Source organism: Heptranchias perlo, chromosome 18 (genome assembly GCF_035084215.1).
Source record: "Heptranchias perlo isolate sHepPer1 chromosome 18, sHepPer1.hap1, whole genome shotgun sequence".
NCBI classification, from domain to species: Eukaryota; Metazoa; Chordata; class Chondrichthyes; order Hexanchiformes; family Hexanchidae; genus Heptranchias; species Heptranchias perlo.
In genome coordinates, this window is record NC_090342.1 from 56,113,844 (window position 1) to 56,133,107 (window position 19,264).

General features: G+C 53.2%; 1 protein-coding gene across 1 annotated transcript in view; it reads right to left on the reverse strand.

Moving 5' to 3' along the window:
* Positions 1-2,054: 2,054 nt before the first annotated feature.
* Positions 2,055-19,264, reverse strand: part of nwd1 (NACHT and WD repeat domain containing 1) — a 200,439-nt gene continuing 183,229 nt past the window's right edge. The window contains exons 17-19 of the mRNA XM_067999939.1: positions 6,607-7,157; positions 5,305-5,410; positions 2,055-2,562 (exon numbers count right to left, since the gene is read on the reverse strand). Coding sequence (XP_067856040.1) covers positions 2,216-2,562; positions 5,305-5,410; positions 6,607-7,157 — 1,004 coding nt within the window. The 3' untranslated portion in view covers positions 2,055-2,215. The remainder of the gene's footprint in view (positions 2,563-5,304; positions 5,411-6,606; positions 7,158-19,264) is intronic.

Consider the following 19,264-nt stretch of genomic DNA (forward strand, 5'->3'; position numbering starts at 1 on the left):
ACCTTCGGGGGAGGGGGGAGAGAGTCAGCACCTTCGGGGGAGGGGGGAGAGAGTCAGCACCTTCGGGGGAGGGGGGAGAGAGTCAGCACCTTCGGGGGAGGGGGAGAGAGTCTGCGCCTTCGGGGGAGGGGGGAGAGAGTCAGCACCTTCGGGGGAGGGGGGAGAGAGTCAGCACCTTCGGGGGAGGGGGGAGAGAGTCAGCACCTTCGGGGGGGGGAGGGGGAGTCAGCACCTTCGGGGGAGGGGAGAGAGAGTCAGCACCTTCGGGGGGGGGAGGGGGAGTCAGCACCTTCGGGGGAGGGGAGAGAGTCAGCACCTTCGGGGGAGGGGGGAGAGAGTCGGCACCTTCGGGGGAGGGGGGAGAGAGTCAGCGCCTTCGGGGGAGGGGGGGAGAGAGTCAGCACCTTCGGGGGAGGGGGGAGAGAGTCAGCACCTTCGGGGGAGGGGGAGAGAGTCAGCACCTTCGGGGGAGGGGGGGAGAGAGTCAGCACCTTCGGGGGAGGGGGGAGAGAGTCGGCACCTTCGGGGGAGGGGGGAGAGAGTCGGCACCTTCGGGGGAGGGGGGAGAGTCAGCACCTTCGGGGGAGGGGGGAGAGTCAGCACCTTCGGGGGAGGGGAAGAGAGTCAGCACCTTTGGGGGAGGGGGAGAGAGTCAGCACCTTCGGGGGAGGGGGGAGAGAGTCGGCACCTTCGGGGGAGGGGGGAGAGAGTCAGCACCTTCGGGGGAGGGGGGAGAGTCAGCACCTTCGGGGGAGGGGGGGAGAGTCAGCACCTTCGGGGGAGGGGAAGAGAGTCAGCACCTTCGGGGGAGGGGGGAGAGTCAGCACCTTCGGGGGAGGGGGGAGAGAGTCAGCACCTTCGGGGGAGGGGGGAGAGAGTCGGCACCTTCGGGGGAGGGGGGGAGAGAGTCAGCACCTTCGGGGGAGGGGGGAGAGGGTCAGCACCTTCGAGGGAGGGGGGAGAGTCGGCACCTTCGGGGGAGGGGGAGAGAGTCAGCGCCTTCGGGGGAGGGGGGAGAGGGTCAGCACCTTCGAGGGAGGGGGGAGAGTCGGCACCTTCGGGGGAGGGGGGAGAGAGTCGGCGCCTTCGGGGGAGGGGGGAGAGAGTCAGCACCTTCGGGGGAGGGGGGAGAGAGTCAGCGCCTTCGGGGGAGGGGGGAGAGAGTCAGCGCCTTCGGGGGAGGGGGGAGAGAGTCAGCACCTTCGGGGGAGGGGGGGAGAGAGTCGGCACCTTCGGGGGAGGGGGGAGAGAGTCGGCACCTTCGGGGGAGGGGGGGAGAGAGTCAGCACCTTCGGGGGAGGGGGGAGAGTCAGCACCTTCGGGGGAGGGGGGAGAGTCAGCACCTTCGGGGGAGGGGGGAGAGAGTCGGCACCTTCGGGGGAGGGGGAGAGAGTCAGCACCTTCGGGGGAGGGGGGAGAGAGTCAGCACCTTCGGGGGAGGGGGGAGAGAGTCAGCACCTTCGGGGGAGGGGGGAGAGTCGGCACCTTCGGGGGAGGGGGGAGAGAGTCAGCACCTTCGGGGGAGGGGGGAGAGAGTCAGCACCTTCGGGGGAGGGGGGAGAGTCGGCACCTTCGGGGGAGGGGGGGGAGAGTCAGCACCTTCGGGGGAGGGGGGAGAGGGTCAGCACCTTCGGGGGAGGGGGGAGAGTCGGCACCTTCGGGGGAGGGGGGAGAGAGTCAGCACCTTCGGGGGAGGGGGGGAGAGTCGGCACCTTCGGGGGAGGGGGGAGAGAGTCAGCACCTTCGGGGGAGGGGGGAGAGAGTCAGCACCTTCGGGGGAGGGGGGGAGAGAGTCAGCACCTTCGGGGGAGGGGAGAGAGTCGGCACCTTCGGGGGAGGGGGGAGAGAGTCAGCACCTTCGGGGGAGGGGGGGAGAGAGTCAGCACCTTCGGGGGAGGGGGGAGAGAGTCAGCACCTTCGGGGGAGGGGGGAGAGAGTCGGCACCTTCGGGGGAGGGGGGAGAGAGTCGGCACCTTCGGGGGAGGGGGGAGAGAGTCAGCACAGGAGGGGAAATGGAAAGCTAAAGAATTTAAATCTTTTTAAAAATGTTATCTATTTAATGAATGACATTGTTGAGTGGAACAGTTAACATGAATAAAGAGCAGCAACCTAATATCAGCGAGACAATCCGAGGGGTTAGTTAGCCTGAACGTTGTGCCTTGGCTTTTGATGCTCGTTGATTGCTGGTATTTAGCTGGCCTACTAGCTGAGTGAGTCACTGCCCGAGCTGCAGGACATGTCGTGTGTTCAGAGCAGGCCGCAGGCCCGCGAGTGGGTCGTGTTCTGATGCGGGGCTCCAGTTTGGGGGGGTTGTTGGGGTCTCTCTGTTGGCGGCGCTGGTGCCAGTGGCACAGGCTGCCCTCGAGCCTTTGCCCTCTCTCGATCTCACACAGCAGGTGGCCTTAATGCTCCTGAGAGGATTGTAACTGGGATCGACTGCCGCCGGACAGGTGAATCTCTCCCTAACCAGGTAACCCAGCCTCGTGCTGGCCACCATCCCGCTTGGAGTGGACAGAATTCTGGTCACCTGAGCGTACACGTACTGGACTGCCAGGAGTGAGCCTGCAGAAAGCAAAGGAACATTAGTGGGCATCTCCAGAACTCATCCTCCTTGATTGCAGCTTTCAGAGCATGGGCTGGGGCTCCCTTTACCTCGCGAGACGTTCATACTGCTTAATGTATTTGTCTTAAATTCCCAACCAAATTATTTTAACACAGACATCGGCCCATTCAAAGTAGGTGGGTTAATGAGACAGGAAGTGAATATGAACACCTTAACCAGTCTGCTACACACACAGAGCAAATTAGTTTCTCATGTGCTTTGATGTCAACTGGATAGCACTCTCTCGCCTCTGAGGGAGAAGGTTGTGGGGGAAAATCCGACTCTAGACACTTGAGCCCATAATCCAGGCTGACACTCTAGTACAATACCGAGGGGGTGCTGCACTGACCAAGGTGCTGTTTATCGGATGAGACGTTAAATCGAGGCCCAGTCTGCAGATGTAAAAGATCCCATAGCACTATTTTCAAGAAGAGCGGGGGGAGTTCTCCCCGGTGTCCTGACCAATATTTATCCCTCAACTGACATCACTAAAACAGATGATCTGGCCATTTATCTCATTGCTGTTTGTGGGATCTTGCTGTGCACAAATGGACTGTTGTGTTTCCTACATTCCAACAGTGACTACACTTCGAAAAGTATTTCATTGGCTGTGAAGCGCTTTGGGGCTTCAGCCAATGGAGAGTGGAGACGAGGGGTCCGAACTCTGCTGTATACTGAACTACCCAGAGGGCAGCATAACTGTGCTGAGGTCACTGCAGTAATGAGTTCAGGTGACTGGACGCTGAGGGCTGAGACACCGAGCTTTCACTTCCAGGAATGGGTTTAAATCTAGCCCATAACAGATTGGATGAAAGTCATCTCGGTGTACTGGTTGGAAGGGTTCTACATGATAACTATGGACAGTCTCAACCCAGTAATAAAAACAGAAAGTGCTGGAAACACTCAGCAGGTCAGGCAGGTTTGGTCTCCTTACCTAAGGAAGGATATACTTGCCTTAGAGGGGGTGCAATGAAGGTTCACTAGATTGCTTCCTGGGATGAGAGGGTTGTTCTGTGAGGAGAGATTGAGTAGAATGGGCCTGTACGCTCTGGAGTTTGGAAGAATGAGAGGTGATCTCATTGAAACATATAAAATTCTTAGAGGGCTTGACAGGGTAGATGCTGAGAGGCTGCTTCCCCGGGCTCAGGATAAGGGGTCGGACATTTAGGACTGAGATGAGGAGGAATTTCTTCACTCAGAGGGTTGTGAGTCTTTGGAATTCTACCCCAGAGGGATGTTCAGTCGTTGAGTATATTCAAGGCTGAGATCGATAGATATTTGGACTGTAAGGGAATCAAGGGACATGGGGATCGGGCGGGAAAGTGGAGTTGAGGTTGAAGATCAGCCATGATCTTATTGAATGGCGGAGCAGGCTCGAGGGGCCGAATGGCCTACTCCTGCTCCAATTTCTTATGTTCACACTGGGTAATACCAACTCAGTCAAAGAGGGCACAGGGTGGCGAGTGTAGGCAATAGGAAATGATCACACTGATGCAGCATAGGGTATTGTCTGAGATTGGGCTTGGCTATTGACTTGGACTGGTATAAAGGGACCTTTACTCTGCATCTACCCACCACTGGAACTGACCTTGGGCTGCTCGATGCTGACACTACAAATTCAAAATCGTTCCATTTCCTTGAAAAGCGCAAATATTCATAAGAAAAGTCTAAGGATCACAGGCCGATTTATAGCCATTTGTTTGCGGTAGGTCAGTGTATCAAATTGAAACCAGAAAGAGCTGAGAAAGAGCCCGTCATCAGCTCCCCTGATGGCCCAGTGGGTAGTGCCTGCCATTTGGGCAATGCATGGGGGGGCACTGCCCTTGGGTTGGGGGGGATGGGGCCCAGTCAGCCTGGTTCCTGCCCCTGATCACTAACCAGTGACTTCTGCATGTGTGTAGCTGTTGGGTAAGGACAGGAGTGGGCTCAGCGGCGATGCCTCCTACAGTTAAATAGCCTGCTGACTCTTACCATCTGGGCTCACACATGACAAGGTACCGGAGGGGACTTGCCCACGGGTATGTGCATCATCACAGAGTCAGCGTCTTCAGGAGAGAAGGGGCTTAGAACAAGAAATGTTAAGCCATTCCAAAGCCAAGTAGCAAATCTCCATGCACATCTGGCAGGAGCCAGCTGCAGTGCAGCAACAGGGGGAGGCCTGGGATCAGTAATGTAGGCTAGAACAGTCTGGAATGTTCTTTGATTCCATTTGCGGGGGAGGGAAGAGAGAGAGTGGGAGAAGCTGTGTCGAAGCTTAATTGAGAAGGTCCATGACAACGGGCTGACTGAGGCAGGTGACCCTCTCTTCCCAAACCTCAGCCCTATTTCACGTCCGTTTACTTATTTGCTGCTGAGGTTTGGGAAGGTCTGGCCTCAGTGCTGTCACCTCATTGGTGGATAAATCCTCAATCAGAGCACCAGGAGCTGTCAGCATCAGCAACTTGAGAGACGTGGGAATTAATGGAATGTGGGTCAACACTTTATACCTGGATCCACCCTCCGAGTCTCCGTGCTTCAAACTCACACAGCCCACGAAGGGAAAAGCTCAGGCAGTCCTGGGCTGGGGACTGATGCGGGAGAGGGGGCTGGTTCTAAAACAGTAAGGAGGAGGCCTTTTCACAACGATTGTTCAGCAAGTTGCAAGGAACCTTTCCAAAAGTTGCCCATCTGACTTGGCCCCGAAACGAGCAACAGACACGAACCGTTCTGGACGTCCCACACTTTGATGGTTCGATCCTGAGAGCCGGTGTAGAGGTGACAATCGTCCTGGGAGAACGCAGCGCAGACCACGCCTTCAAAGAACATACCCTGATTGGATGAGAAGAGTGGAGAGTCAGCGTGGGCTGTCCTGGGTCAAATTCCTCCTGTCCGTTTTAGCACATGACAACGGCCCACAATTACCGGGTCACTCGATCTGTCCGCGAGGCAATGAGGGATGATCTGACCCACTGCCTGACTCTGACAGTCCAGCCCACTCTCATCTCAGTCATCCTCCCTTTCCCAATGTCCTCCCCTTTCCCCAATGTCCTCCCCTTTCCCAATGTCCTCCCCTTTCCCAATGTCCTCCCTTTCCCCAATGTCCTCCCCTTTCCCAATGTCCTCCCCTTTCCCAATGTCCTCCCCTTTCCCAATGTCCTCCCCTTTCCCCAATGTCCTCCCCTTTCCCAATGTCCTCCCTTTCCCCAATGTCCTCCCCTTTCCCCAATGTCCTCCCCTTTCCCCAATGTCCTCCCCTTTCCCCAATGTCCTCCCCTTTCCCAATGTCCTCCCCTTTCCCCAATGTCCTCCCCTTTCCCAATGTCCTCCCCTTTCCCAATGTCCTCCCTTTCCCCAATGTCCTCCCTTTCCCCAATGTCCTCCCCTTTCCCAATGTCCTCCCCTTTCCCCAATGTCCTCCCCTTTCCCCAATGTCCTCCCCTTTCCCAATGTCCTCCCCTTTCCCCAATGTCCTCCCCTTTCCCCAATGTCCTCCCTTTCCCCAATGTCCTCCCCTTTCCCAATGTCCTCCCCTTTCCCCAATGTCCTCCCCTTTCCCCAATGTCCTCACCTTTCCCCAATGTCCTCCCCTTTCCCCATGTCCTCCCCTTTCCCCAATGTCCTCCCTTTCCCCAATGTCCTCCCTTTCCCCATGTCCTCCCCTTTCCCCAATGTCCTCCCTTTCCCCAATGTCCTCCCTTTCCCCAATGTCCTCCCTTTCCCCAATGTCCTCCCTTTCCCCAATGTCCTCCCCTTTCCCCAATGTCCTCCCCTTTCCCCAATATCCGATGTTGTCGCCAATATTTATTCCTCAACTAATTTAATTCAAAAACGGATTATCCGGTCATATATTTTACTGATGTTTGTGGGATCTTGCTGTGCACAAATGGTTGCTGCGTTTCCTACATTACAACAATGACTACACTTCAAAAAACTACTTCATTGACTGTAAAGCACTTTGGGATATCCTGAGGTCGTGAAAGGGGCTACATAAATGCAAGTCTTTCATTTGGTTAACTGATTCTTACCTTGTAGTACATCTCATGGTCCCATCTCTGGGCAGACAGATTCCATATTCTCTGGATTGGTCCCTGACATCCACTGAAGGCAAACAGTTCATTGTGACTGATTTCCAGGCAGGTGACCCTGCTGTTATGAGGTTCCAGGAGGGCTGGCGCTGAGCTACCAGCGGTGAAGAGGTGGAGCTGCCCAGTGTCCGTGCCAAGCAGCACACTACTGTCTGAAAGGACGGCGATACTGGACACTGCAGACCGAGGTGGAGTAGGAAACATGACCAGGGGCTCGGCCAGCATCGGGACGGACTCTGCGCAGCGCAGCCGGTACACGGTGACAGAGCTGCCGTACACCACCGCCAGCCGCTCCTCGTCTCCGCTAACGGCGACGCACAGCACCGCCTCGCCGTGCCCGGGCGGGGGTTGGCAGGCCAGCTCCTGCCACGTCCCCATGCAGAAGACCAGCAGCGAGCCTGACGCCAGCCCGCAGACCAGCAAATTCCTCAGCTGGGCGACCGCCAAGCAGCAAACCTCGAAGCCAGTATCGATCGTGCGGAGCGTCACACCTGCAGCGAGATGGCCCAGAGTTAGTCCATGGTCACATAACAGTCAGATTCTACACCACTGATTCCATACCTCCCACTCATGAGAATCCCTACGTGGTCAGTTTTCGGTAAAATATTAAAATGCCTACGTGGCAAAGAAGCAGAATGCAAAATGGTTAGAAAGGGTTAATTAGTTAGTAACTGAGATTGGTGCAGGTGGCCTGGCCTCCTGCTGGGCCATATGTTTGCGTAGTCAGCAGGTTTGCATGGTCTTAGCAATGTAGAGTCTTTGATGTGATTCAAGGACTGGTCTGAATGTCTCCATGTTTATGGCAGATCAATATAGGTAACGAGCTTAGCCAAAGTTGAAAGACATTCCAGGTTGGGAGATAAGGAACAGGGAAGAACATTCCAAGTTGAAAGGTGAGGAAGTATCCCCTTTGATGTCTAACAGCAGCATGATCAGCACATGGACGATTTATGATTGGCCGGAAATAATGTAACCTCGCATGGCAACCTATGCCCGGCTTATGATTGGTGTTGACCCTCGTTAAGTATGTTCCAACCCTATTGATTTGTATAAAAACGTGTGGATTTCTGTATGTTTTTTGTTCTTGCTCTGCCAGCATAGAGGGACTCTATCAGGAGTCCAAATCAATGCTGCAGACTAAGAACCCTGCTATTAAAGTTGTGTTGAACTTTAAAATGTATTCGACTTCAGTTTTTACTGAACCAGACTGAGGGGAAAGAATCCGGATCGTCACTCACACCCTCCACTGACACTATCTGGTTATTCTGAGCTGGGGGGTATAAAACATGCTAAAAACTAAATCCAGGACACCCAAAAATTGGACAGTTTTTTTTTAACAAAAGCCCACTGTTTCCTCGTTTGCGTCACGGGTTATAGAGGGGCTACACCATAAAAGGGCCCATTTTCACTCCGAGCGGGAGAGGGCGGCATTTAACACGGGGTCTTCATCAGACTTTTGAACTGACTGGCCTCATTTGAATGCACTGATCGCCCGCATGTCCATCTCGGCCAATAATTGTCAGCCTGACAGCGGGAGAGCGGATTGAGCACCGGGCAAACCAAACGCCACCGACCGGCAACCAGAGAACGCTGAAGGCAGCAAAGTAAGACCCTTACCCCTCCCATCACTGTCGATATTCACAAACCCCCCCCCTCCCATCACTGTCTATATTCACAAACCCCCCCCTCCCATCACTGTCGATATTCACAAACCCCCCCCTCCCATCAGTGTCTATATTCACAAACCCCCCCCTCCCATCACTGTCGATATTCACAAACCCCCCCTCCCATCACTGTCTATATTCACAAACCCCCCCCCTCCCATTACTGTCTATATTCACAAACCCCCCCCCTCCCATCACTGTCGTTATTCACAAACCCCCCCTCCCATCACTGTCGTTATTCACAAACCCCCCCCTCCCATCACTGTCTATATTCACAAACCCCCCCCTCCTATCACTGTCAATATTCACAAACCCCCCCTCCCATCACTGTCGATATTCACAAACCCCCCCTCCCATCACTGTCTATATTCACAAACCCCCCCCTCCCATCACTGTCTATATTCACAAACCCCCCCCTCCCATCACTGTCTATATTCACAAAACCCCCCCTCCCATCACTGTCGATATTCACAAACCCCCCCTCCCATCACTGTCTATATTCACAAACCCCCCCTCCCATCACTGTCTATATTCACAAACCCCCCCTCCCATCACTGTCTATATTCACAAACCCCCCCCTCCCATCACTGTCTATATTCACAAACCCCCCCCTCCCATCACTGTCTATATTCACAAAAACCCCCCCCTCCCATCACTGTCTATATTCACAAACCCCCCCCCTCCCATCACTGTCTATATTCACAAACCCCCCTCCCATCACTGTCTATATTCACAAACCCCCCCCTCCCATCACTGTCTATATTCACAAACCCCCCCCTCCCATCACTGTCGATATTCACAAACCCCCCCCTCCCATCAGTGTCTATATTCACAAACCCCCCCCTCCCATCAGTGTCTATATTCACAAACCCCCCCTCCCATCACTGTCTATATTCACAAACCCCCCCCTCCCATCACTGTCTATATTCACAAACCCCCCCTCCCATCACTGTCTATATTCACAAACCCCCCCCCCTCCCATCACTGTCTATATTCACAAACCCCCCCCTCCCATCACTGTCCATATTCACAAACCCCCCCCCCCCATCACTGTCCATATTCACAAACCCCCCCCTCCCATCACTGTCTATATTCACACCCCCCCCTCCCATCACTGTCTATATTCACAAACCCCCCCCTCCCATCACTGTCTATATTCACAAACCCCCCCCTCCCATCACTGTCTATATTCACAAACCCCCCCTCCCATCACTGTCTATATTCACAAAAACCCCCCCCCTCCCATCACTGTCTATATTCACAAACCCCCCCTCCCATCACTGTCTATATTCACAAAAACCCCCCCCCTCCCATCACTGTCTTATATTCACAAACCCCCCCTCCCATCACTGTCTATATTCACAAACCCCCCCTCCCATCACTGTCTATATTCACAAACCCCCCCTCCCATCACTGTCTATATTCACAAACCCCCCCCTCCCATCACTGTCTATATTCACAAACCCCCCCCTCCCATCACTGTCTATATTCACAAACCCCCCCCTCCCATCAGTGTCTATATTCACAAACCCCCCCCCTCCCATCACTGTCTATATTCACAAACCCCCCCCTCCCATCACTGTCTATATTCACAAACCCCCCCTCCCATCACTGTCTATATTCACAAACCCCCCCTCCCCATCACTGTCTATATTCACAAACCCCCCCTGCCCATCACTGTCTATATTCACAAAACCCCCCCCCCCCATCACTGTCTATATTCACAAACCCCCCCCTCCCATCACTGTCTATATTCACAAACCCCCCCCTCCCATCACTGTCTATATTCACAAACCCCCCCTCCCATCACTGTCTATATTCACAAACCCCCCCCCTCCCCATCACTGTCTATATTCACAAAACCCCCCCCCCATCACTGTCTATATTCACAAACCCCCCCTCCCATCACTGTCTATATTCACAAACCCCCCCTCCCATCACTGTCTATATTCACAAACCCCCCCCTCCCATCACTGTCTATATTCACAAAACCCCCCCCTCCCATCACTGTCTATATTCACAAAACCCCCCCTCCCATCACTGTCTATATTCACAAAACCCCCCCTCCCATCACTGTCTATATTCACAAACCCCCCTCCCATCACTGTCTATATTCACAAACCCCCCCTCCCATCACTGTCTATATTCACAAAACCCCCCCCTCCCATCACTGTCTATATTCACAAACCCCCCCCTCCCATCACTGTCTATATTCACAAACCCCCCCTCCCATCACTGTCTATATTCACAAACACCCCCCCCTCCCATCACTGTCTATATTCACAAACCCCCCCTCCCATCACTGTCTATATTCACAAACCCCCCCCTCCCATCACTGTCTATATTCACAAACCCTCCCCTCCCATCACTGTCCATATTCACAAACCCCCCCCCTCCCATCACTGTCTATATTCACAAACCCCCCCTCCCATCACTGTCTATATTCACAAACCCCCCCCCTCCCATCACTGTCTATATTCACAAACCCCCCCCCTACTGTCTATATTCACAAACCCCCCCCCTCCCATCACTGTCTATATTCACAAACCCCCCCCCCTCCCATCACTGTCTATATTCACAAACCCCCCCCCCTCCCATCACTGTCTATATTCACAAACCCCCCTCCCATCACTGTCTATATTCACAAACCCCCCCCCCTCCCATCACTGTCTATATTCACAAACCCCCCCCCCCCCCATCACTGTCTATATTCACAAACCCCCCCTCCCATCACTGTCTATATTCACAAACCCCCCCTCCCATCACTGTCTATATTCACAAACCCCCCTCCCATCACTGTCTATATTCACAAACCCCTCCCCTCCCATCACTGTCTATATTCACAAACCCCCCCTCCCATCACTGTCTATATTCACAAACCCCCCCTCCCATCACTGTCTATATTCACAAACCCCCCCCCTCCCATCACTGTCTATATTCACAAACCCCCCCTCCCATCACTGTCTATATTCACAAACCCCCCTCCCATCACTGTCTATATTCACAAACCCCCCCCCTCCCATCACTGTCTATATTCACAAACCCCCCCCCCCCATCACTGTCTATATTCACAAACCCCCCCTCCCATCACTGTCTATATTCACAAACCCCTCCCCTCCCATCACTGTCTATATTCACAAACCCCCCCCCTCCCATCACTGTCTATATTCACAAACCCCCCCCCTCCCATCACTGTCTATATTCACAAACCCCCCCCTCCCATCACTGTCTATATTCACAAACCCCCCCCTCCCATCACTTTCTATATTCACAAACCCCCCCCTCCCATCACTGTCTATATTCACAAACCCCCCCTCCCATCACTGTCGATATTCACAAACCCCCCCTCCCATCAGTGTCTATATTCACAAACCCCCCCCTCCCATCACTGTCTATATTCACAAACCCCCCCCCCCATCACTGTCTATATTCACAAACCCCCCCCTCCCATCACTGTCTATATTCACAAACCCCCCCCTCCCATCACTGTCTATATTCACAAACCCCCCCCCCCCATCACTGTCTATATTCACAAACCCCCCCCCTCCCATCACTGTCTATATTCACAAACCCCCCCCTCCCATCAGTGTCTATATTCACAAACCCCCCCCCTCCCATCACTGTCTATATTCACAAACCCCCCCCCTCCCATCACTGTCTATATTCACAAACCCCCCCCCCTCCCATCACTGTCTATATTCACAAACCCCCCCCCCTCCCATCACTGTCTATATTCACAAACCCCCCCCTCCCATCACTGTCTATATTCACAAACCCCCCCCTCCCATCACTGTCTATATTCACAAACCCCCCCCCCTCCCATCACTGTCTATATTCACAAACCCCCCCCCTCCCATCACTGTCTATATTCACAAACCCCCCCCTCCCATCACTGTCTATATTCACAAACCCCCCCTCCCATCACTGTCTATATTCACAAACCCCCCTCCCATCACTGTCTATATTCACAAACCCCCCCTCCCATCACTGTCTATATTCACAAACCCCCCCCTCCCATCACTGTCTATATTCACAAACCCCCCCTCCCATCACTGTCTATATTCACAAACCCCCCCCTCCCATCACTGTCTATATTCACAAACCCCCCCCCCCCCATCACTGTCTATATTCACAACCCCCCCCCCCCATCACTGTCTATATTCACAAACCCCCCCCTCCCATCACTGTCTATATTCACAAAACCCCCCCTCCCATCACTGTCTATATTCACAAACCCCCCCTCCCATCACTATCTATATTCACAAACCCCCCCCTCCCATCACTGTCTATATTCACAAACCCCCCCCCCCATCACTGTCGATATTCACAAACCCCCCCCCTCCCATCACTGTCTATATTCACAAACCCCCCCCTCCCATCACTATCTATATTCACAAACCCCCCCCCTCCCATCACTGTCTATATTCACAAACCCCCCCCTCCCATCACTGTCTATATTCACAAACCCCCCCCCTCCCATCACTATCTATATTCACAAACCCCCCCCCTCCCATCACTGTCTATATTCACAAACCCCCCCCCTCCCATCACTGTCTATATTCACAAACCCCCCCCTCCCATCACTATCTATATTCACAAACCCCCCCCCCCATCACTGTCTATATTCACAAACCCCCCCTCCCATCACTGTCTATATTCACAAACCCCCCCTCCCATCACTATCTATATTCACAAACCCCCCCCTCCCATCACTGTCTATATTCACAAACCCCCCCCCCCATCACTGTCTATATTCACAAACCCCCCCCCTCCCATCACTATCTATATTCACAAACCCCCCCCTCCCATCACTGTCTATATTCACAAACCCCCCCTCCCATCACTGTCGATATTCACAAACCCCCCCCTCCCATCACTGTCTATATTCACAAACCCCCCCCCCCCCATCACTGTCTATATTCACAAACCCCCCCCTCCCATCACTATCTATATTCACAAACCCCCCCCTCCCATCACTGTCTATATTCACAAACCCCCCCCTTCCCTCACTGTCTATATTCACAAACCCCCCCCCCCATCACTGTCTATATTCACAAACCCCCCCCTCCCATCACTGTCTATATTCACAAACCCCCCCCTTCCCTCACTGTCTATATTCACAAACCCCCCCCTTCCCTCACTGTCTATATTCACAAACCCCCCCCCCCATCACTGTCTATATTCACAAACCCCCCCCTCCCATCACTGTCTATATTCACAAACCCCCCCCCTCCCATCACTGTCTATATTCACAAACCCCCCCCCTCCCATCACTGTCTGTATTGAGAAACCCCCCCCTCCCATCACTGTCTATATTCACAAACCCCCCCCCTTCCCTCACTGTCTATATTCACAAACCCCCCCCCCCCATCACTGTCTATATTCACAAACCCCCCCCCTTCCCTCACTGTCTATATTCACAAACCCCCCCCTCCCATCACTGTCTATATTCACAAACCCCCCCCTCCCATCACTGTCTATATTCACAAACCCCCCCCTCCCATCACTGTCTATATTCACAAAAACCCCCCCCCCCATCACTGTCTATATTCACATACCCCCCCCTCCCATCACTGTCTATATTCACAAACCCCCCCCCCCATCACTGTCGATATTCACAAACCCCCCCCCTCCCATCACTGTCTATATTCACAAACCCCCCCCTCCCATCACTATCTATATTCACAAACCCCCCCCCTCCCATCACTGTCTATATTCACAAACCCCCCCCTCCCATCACTGTCCTATATTCACAAACCCCCCCCTCCCATCACTATCTATATTCACAAACCCCCCCCCTCCCATCACTGTCTATATTCACAAACCCCCCCCCTCCCATCACTGTCTATATTCACAAACCCCCCCCTCCCATCACTATCTATATTCACAAACCCCCCCCCCCATCACTGTCTATATTCACAAACCCCCCCTCCCATCACTGTCTATATTCACAAACCCCCCCTCCCATCACTATCTATATTCACAAACCCCCCCCTCCCATCACTGTCTATATTCACAAACCCCCCCCCCCATCACTGTCTATATTCACAAACCCCCCCCTCCCATCACTATCTATATTCACAAACCCCCCCCTCCCATCACTGTCTATATTCACAAACCCCCCCTCCCATCACTGTCGATATTCACAAACCCCCCCCTCCCATCACTGTCTATATTCACAAACCCCCCCCCCCCATCACTGTCTATATTCACAAACCCCCCCCTCCCATCACTATCTATATTCACAAACCCCCCCCTCCCATCACTGTCTATATTCACAAACCCCCCCCTTCCCTCACTGTCTATATTCACAAACCCCCCCCCCCATCACTGTCTATATTCACAAACCCCCCCTCCCATCACTGTCTATATTCACAAACCCCCCCCTTCCCTCACTGTCTATATTCACAAACCCCCCCCCCCATCACTGTCTATATTCACAAACCCCCCCTCCCATCACTGTCGATATTCACAAACCCCCCCTTCCCTCACTGTCTATATTCACAAACCCCCCCCTTCCCTCACTGTCTATATTCACAAACCCCCCCCCCATCACTGTCTATATTCACAAACCCCCCCTCCCATCACTGTCTATATTCACAAACCCCCCCCTCCCATATTGAGAAACCCCCCCTCCCATCACTGTCTATATTCACAAACCCCCCCCCTTCCCTCACTGTCTATATTCACAAACCCCCCCCTCCCATCACTGTCTGTATTGAGAAACCCCCCCTCCCATCACTGTCGATATTCACAAACCCCCCCCCCCATCACTGTCTATATTCACAAACCCCCCCCCTTCCCTCACTGTCTATATTCACAAACCCCCCCTCCCATCACTGTCTATATTCACAAACCCCCCCCTCCCATCACTGTCTATATTCACAAACCCCCCCCTCCCATCACTGTCTATATTCACAAAAACCCCCCCCCCATCACTGTCTATATTCACATACCCCCCCCTCCCATCACTGTCTATATTCACAAACCCCCCCTCCCATCACTGTCTATATTCACATACCCCCCCCTCCCATCACTGTCTATATTCACAAACCCCCCCCTCCCATCACTGTCTATATTCACAAACCCCCCCTCCCATCACTGTCTATATTCACATACCCCCCCCTCCCATCACTGTCTATATTCACACCCCCCCCCCCCCTCCCATCACTGTCTATATTCACAAACCCCCCCCCCTCCCATCACTGTCTATATTCACAAACCCCCCCCCTCCCATCACTGTCTATATTCACAAACCCCCCCCTCCCATCACTGTCTATATTCACAAACCCCCCCCCCCCCATCACTGTCGATATTCACAAACCCCCCCCCCCCATCACTGTCTATATTCACAAACCCCCCCCTCCCATCACTGTCTATATTCACAAACCCCCCCCTCCCATCACTGTCTATATTCACAAACCCCCCCCTCCCATCAGTGTCTATATTCACAAACCCCCCCCTCCCATCACTGTCTATATTCACAAACCCCCCCCCTCCCATCACTGTCTATATTCACAAACCCCCCCCCTCCCATCACTGTCTATATTCACAAACCCCCCCCTCCCATCACTGTCTATATTCACAAACCCCCCCCCCCCCATCACTGTCGATATTCACAAACCCCCCCCCCCCATCACTGTCTATATTCACAAACCCCCCCCTCCCATCACTGTCTATATTCACAAACCCCCCCCTCCCATCACTGTCTATATTCACAAACCCCCCCCTCCCATCAGTGTCTATATTCACAAACCCCCCCCTCCCATCACTGTCTATATTCACAAACCCCCCCTCCCCATCACTGTCGATATTCACAAACCCCCCCCTCCCATCACTGTCTATATTCACAAACCCCCCCCTCCCATCACTGTCTATATTCACAAACCCCCCCCTCCCATCACTGTCTATATTCACAAACCCCCCCTCCCATCACTGTCTATATTCACAAACCCCCCCTCCCGTCACTGTCTATATTCACAAACCCCCCCTCCCATCACTGTCTATATTCACAAACCCCCCCTCCCATCACTGTCTATATTCACAAACCCCCCCTCCCATCACTGTCTTTATTCACAAAACCCCCCCCTCCCATCACTGTCTATATTCACAAACCCCCCCTCCCATCACTGTCTTTATTCACAAACCCCCCCCTCCCATCACTGTCTATATTCACAAACCCCCCCTCCCATCACTGTCTATATTCACAAACCCCCCGCTCCCATCACTGTCAATATTCACAAACCCCCCCTCCCATCACTGTCTATATTCACAAACCCCCCCTCCCATCACTGTCTATATTCACAAACCCCCCTCCCATCACTGTCTATATTCACAAACCCCCCCCCTCCCATCACTGTCAATATTCACAAACCCCCCCCTCCCATCACTATCTATATTCACAAACCCCCCTCCCATCACTGTCTATATTCACAAACCCCCCCCTCCCATCACTATCTATATTCACAAACCCCCCCCTCCCATCACTGTCTTTATTCACAAAACCCCCCCTCCCATCACTGTCTATATTCACAAACCCCCCCCTCCCATCACTGTCTTTATTCACAAACCCCCCCCTCCCATCACTGTCTTTATTCACAAACCCCCCCCTCCCATCACTGTCTATATTCACAAACCCCCCCCTCCCATCACTGTCTATATTCACAAACCCCCCCTCCCATCACTGTCTATATTCACAAACCCCCCCCTCCCATCACTGTCTTTATTCACAAAACCCCCCCTCCCATCACTGTCAATATTCACAAACCCCCCCTCCCATCACTGTCTATATTCACAAACCCCCCCCTCCCATCACTATCTATATTCACAAACCCCCCCCTCCCATCACTATCTATATTCACAAAACCCCCCCTCCCATCACTGTCAATATTCACAAACCCCCCCCTCCCATCACTGTCTATATTCACAAACCCCCCCTCCCATCACTGTCAATATTCACAAACCCCCCCTCCCATCACTGTCGATATTCACAATCCCCCCTCCCATCACACTGTCTATATTCACAAACCCCCCCCTCCCATCACTGTCTATATTCACAATCCCCCCTCCCATCACTGTCTATATTCACAAACCCCCCCCTCCCATCACTGTCTATATTCACAAACCCCCCCTCCCATCACTGTCTATATTCACAAACCCCCCCCCCCTCCCATCACTGTCTATATTCACAAACCCCCCCTCCCATCACTGTCTATATTCACAAACCCCCCCCTCCCATCACTGTCTATATTCACAAACCCCCCCTCCCATCACTGTCTATATTCACAAACCCCCCCCCCCTCCCATCACTGTCTATATTCACAAACCCCCCCTCCCATCACTGTCTATATTCACAAACCCCCCCTCCCATCACTGTCAATATTCACAAATCCCCCCTCCCATCACTGTCTATATTCACAAACCCCCCCCCTCCCATCACTGTCTATATTCACAAACCCCCCCTCCCATCACTGTCTATATTCACAAACCCCCCCTCCCATCACTGTCAATATTCACAAACCCCCCCCTCCCATCACTGTCTATATTCACAATCCCCCCTCCCATCACTGTCTATATTCACAAACCCCCCCCCCCTCCCATCACTGTCTATATTCACAAACCCCCCCCTCCCATCACTGTCTATATTCACAAAACCCCCCTCCCATCACTGTCTATATTCACAAACCCCCCCCTCCCATCACTGTCTATATTCACAAACCCCCCCCTCCCATCACTGTCTATATTCACAAACCCCCCCCTCCCATCACTGTCGATATTCACAAACCCCCCCCTCCCATCACTGTCTATATTCACAAACCCCCCCCCTCCCATCACTGTTGATATTCACAAACCCCCCCCTCCCATCACTGTCTATATTCACAAACCCCCCCTCCCATCACTGTCTATATTCACAAACCCCCCCCTCCCATCACTGTCGATATTCACAAACCCCCCCCCCTCCCATCACTGTCGATATTCACAAACCCCCCCCTCCCATCACTGTCGATATTCACAAACCCCCCCCCCTCCCATCACTGTCGATATTCACAAACCCCCCCCCCTCCCATCACTGTTGATATTCACAAACCCCCCCCTCCCATCACTATCTATATTCACGAAACCCCCCCTCCCATCACTGTCTATATTCACAAACCCCCCCCTCCCATCACTGTCTATATTCACAAACCCCCCCCTCCCATCACTGTCGATATTCACAAACCCCCCCTCCCATCACTGTCTATATTCACAAACCCCCCCCTCCCATCACTGTCTATATTCACAAACCCCCCCTCCCATCACTGTCAATATTCACAAACCCCCCCCTCCCATCACTGTCGATATTCACAAACCCCCCCTCCCATCACTGTCAATATTCACAAACCCCCCCCTCCCATCACTGTCTATATTCACAAACCCCCCCCTCCCATCACTGTCTATATTCACAAACCCCCCCTCCCATCACTGTCGATATTCACAAACCGCCCCCCTCCCATCACTGTCAATATTCACAAACCCCCCCCTCCCATCACTGTCTATATTCACAAACCCCCCCTCCCATCACTGTCAATATTCACAAACCCCCCCCTCCCATCACTGTCTATATTCACAAACCCCCCCTCCCATCACTGTCAATATTCACAAACCCCCCCCTCCCATCACTGTCTATATTCACAAACCCCCCCCTCCCATCACTGTCAATATTCACAAACCCCCCCTCCCATCACTGTCTATATTCACAAACCCCCCCTCCCATCACTGTCTATATTCACAAACCCCCCCCTCCCATCACTGTCTATATTCACAAACCCCCCCTCCCATCACTGTCTATATTCACAAACCCCCCCCTCCCATCACTGTCAATATTCACAAACCCCCCCCTCCCATCACTGTCAATATTCACAAACCCCCCCCTCCCATCACTGTCTATATTCACA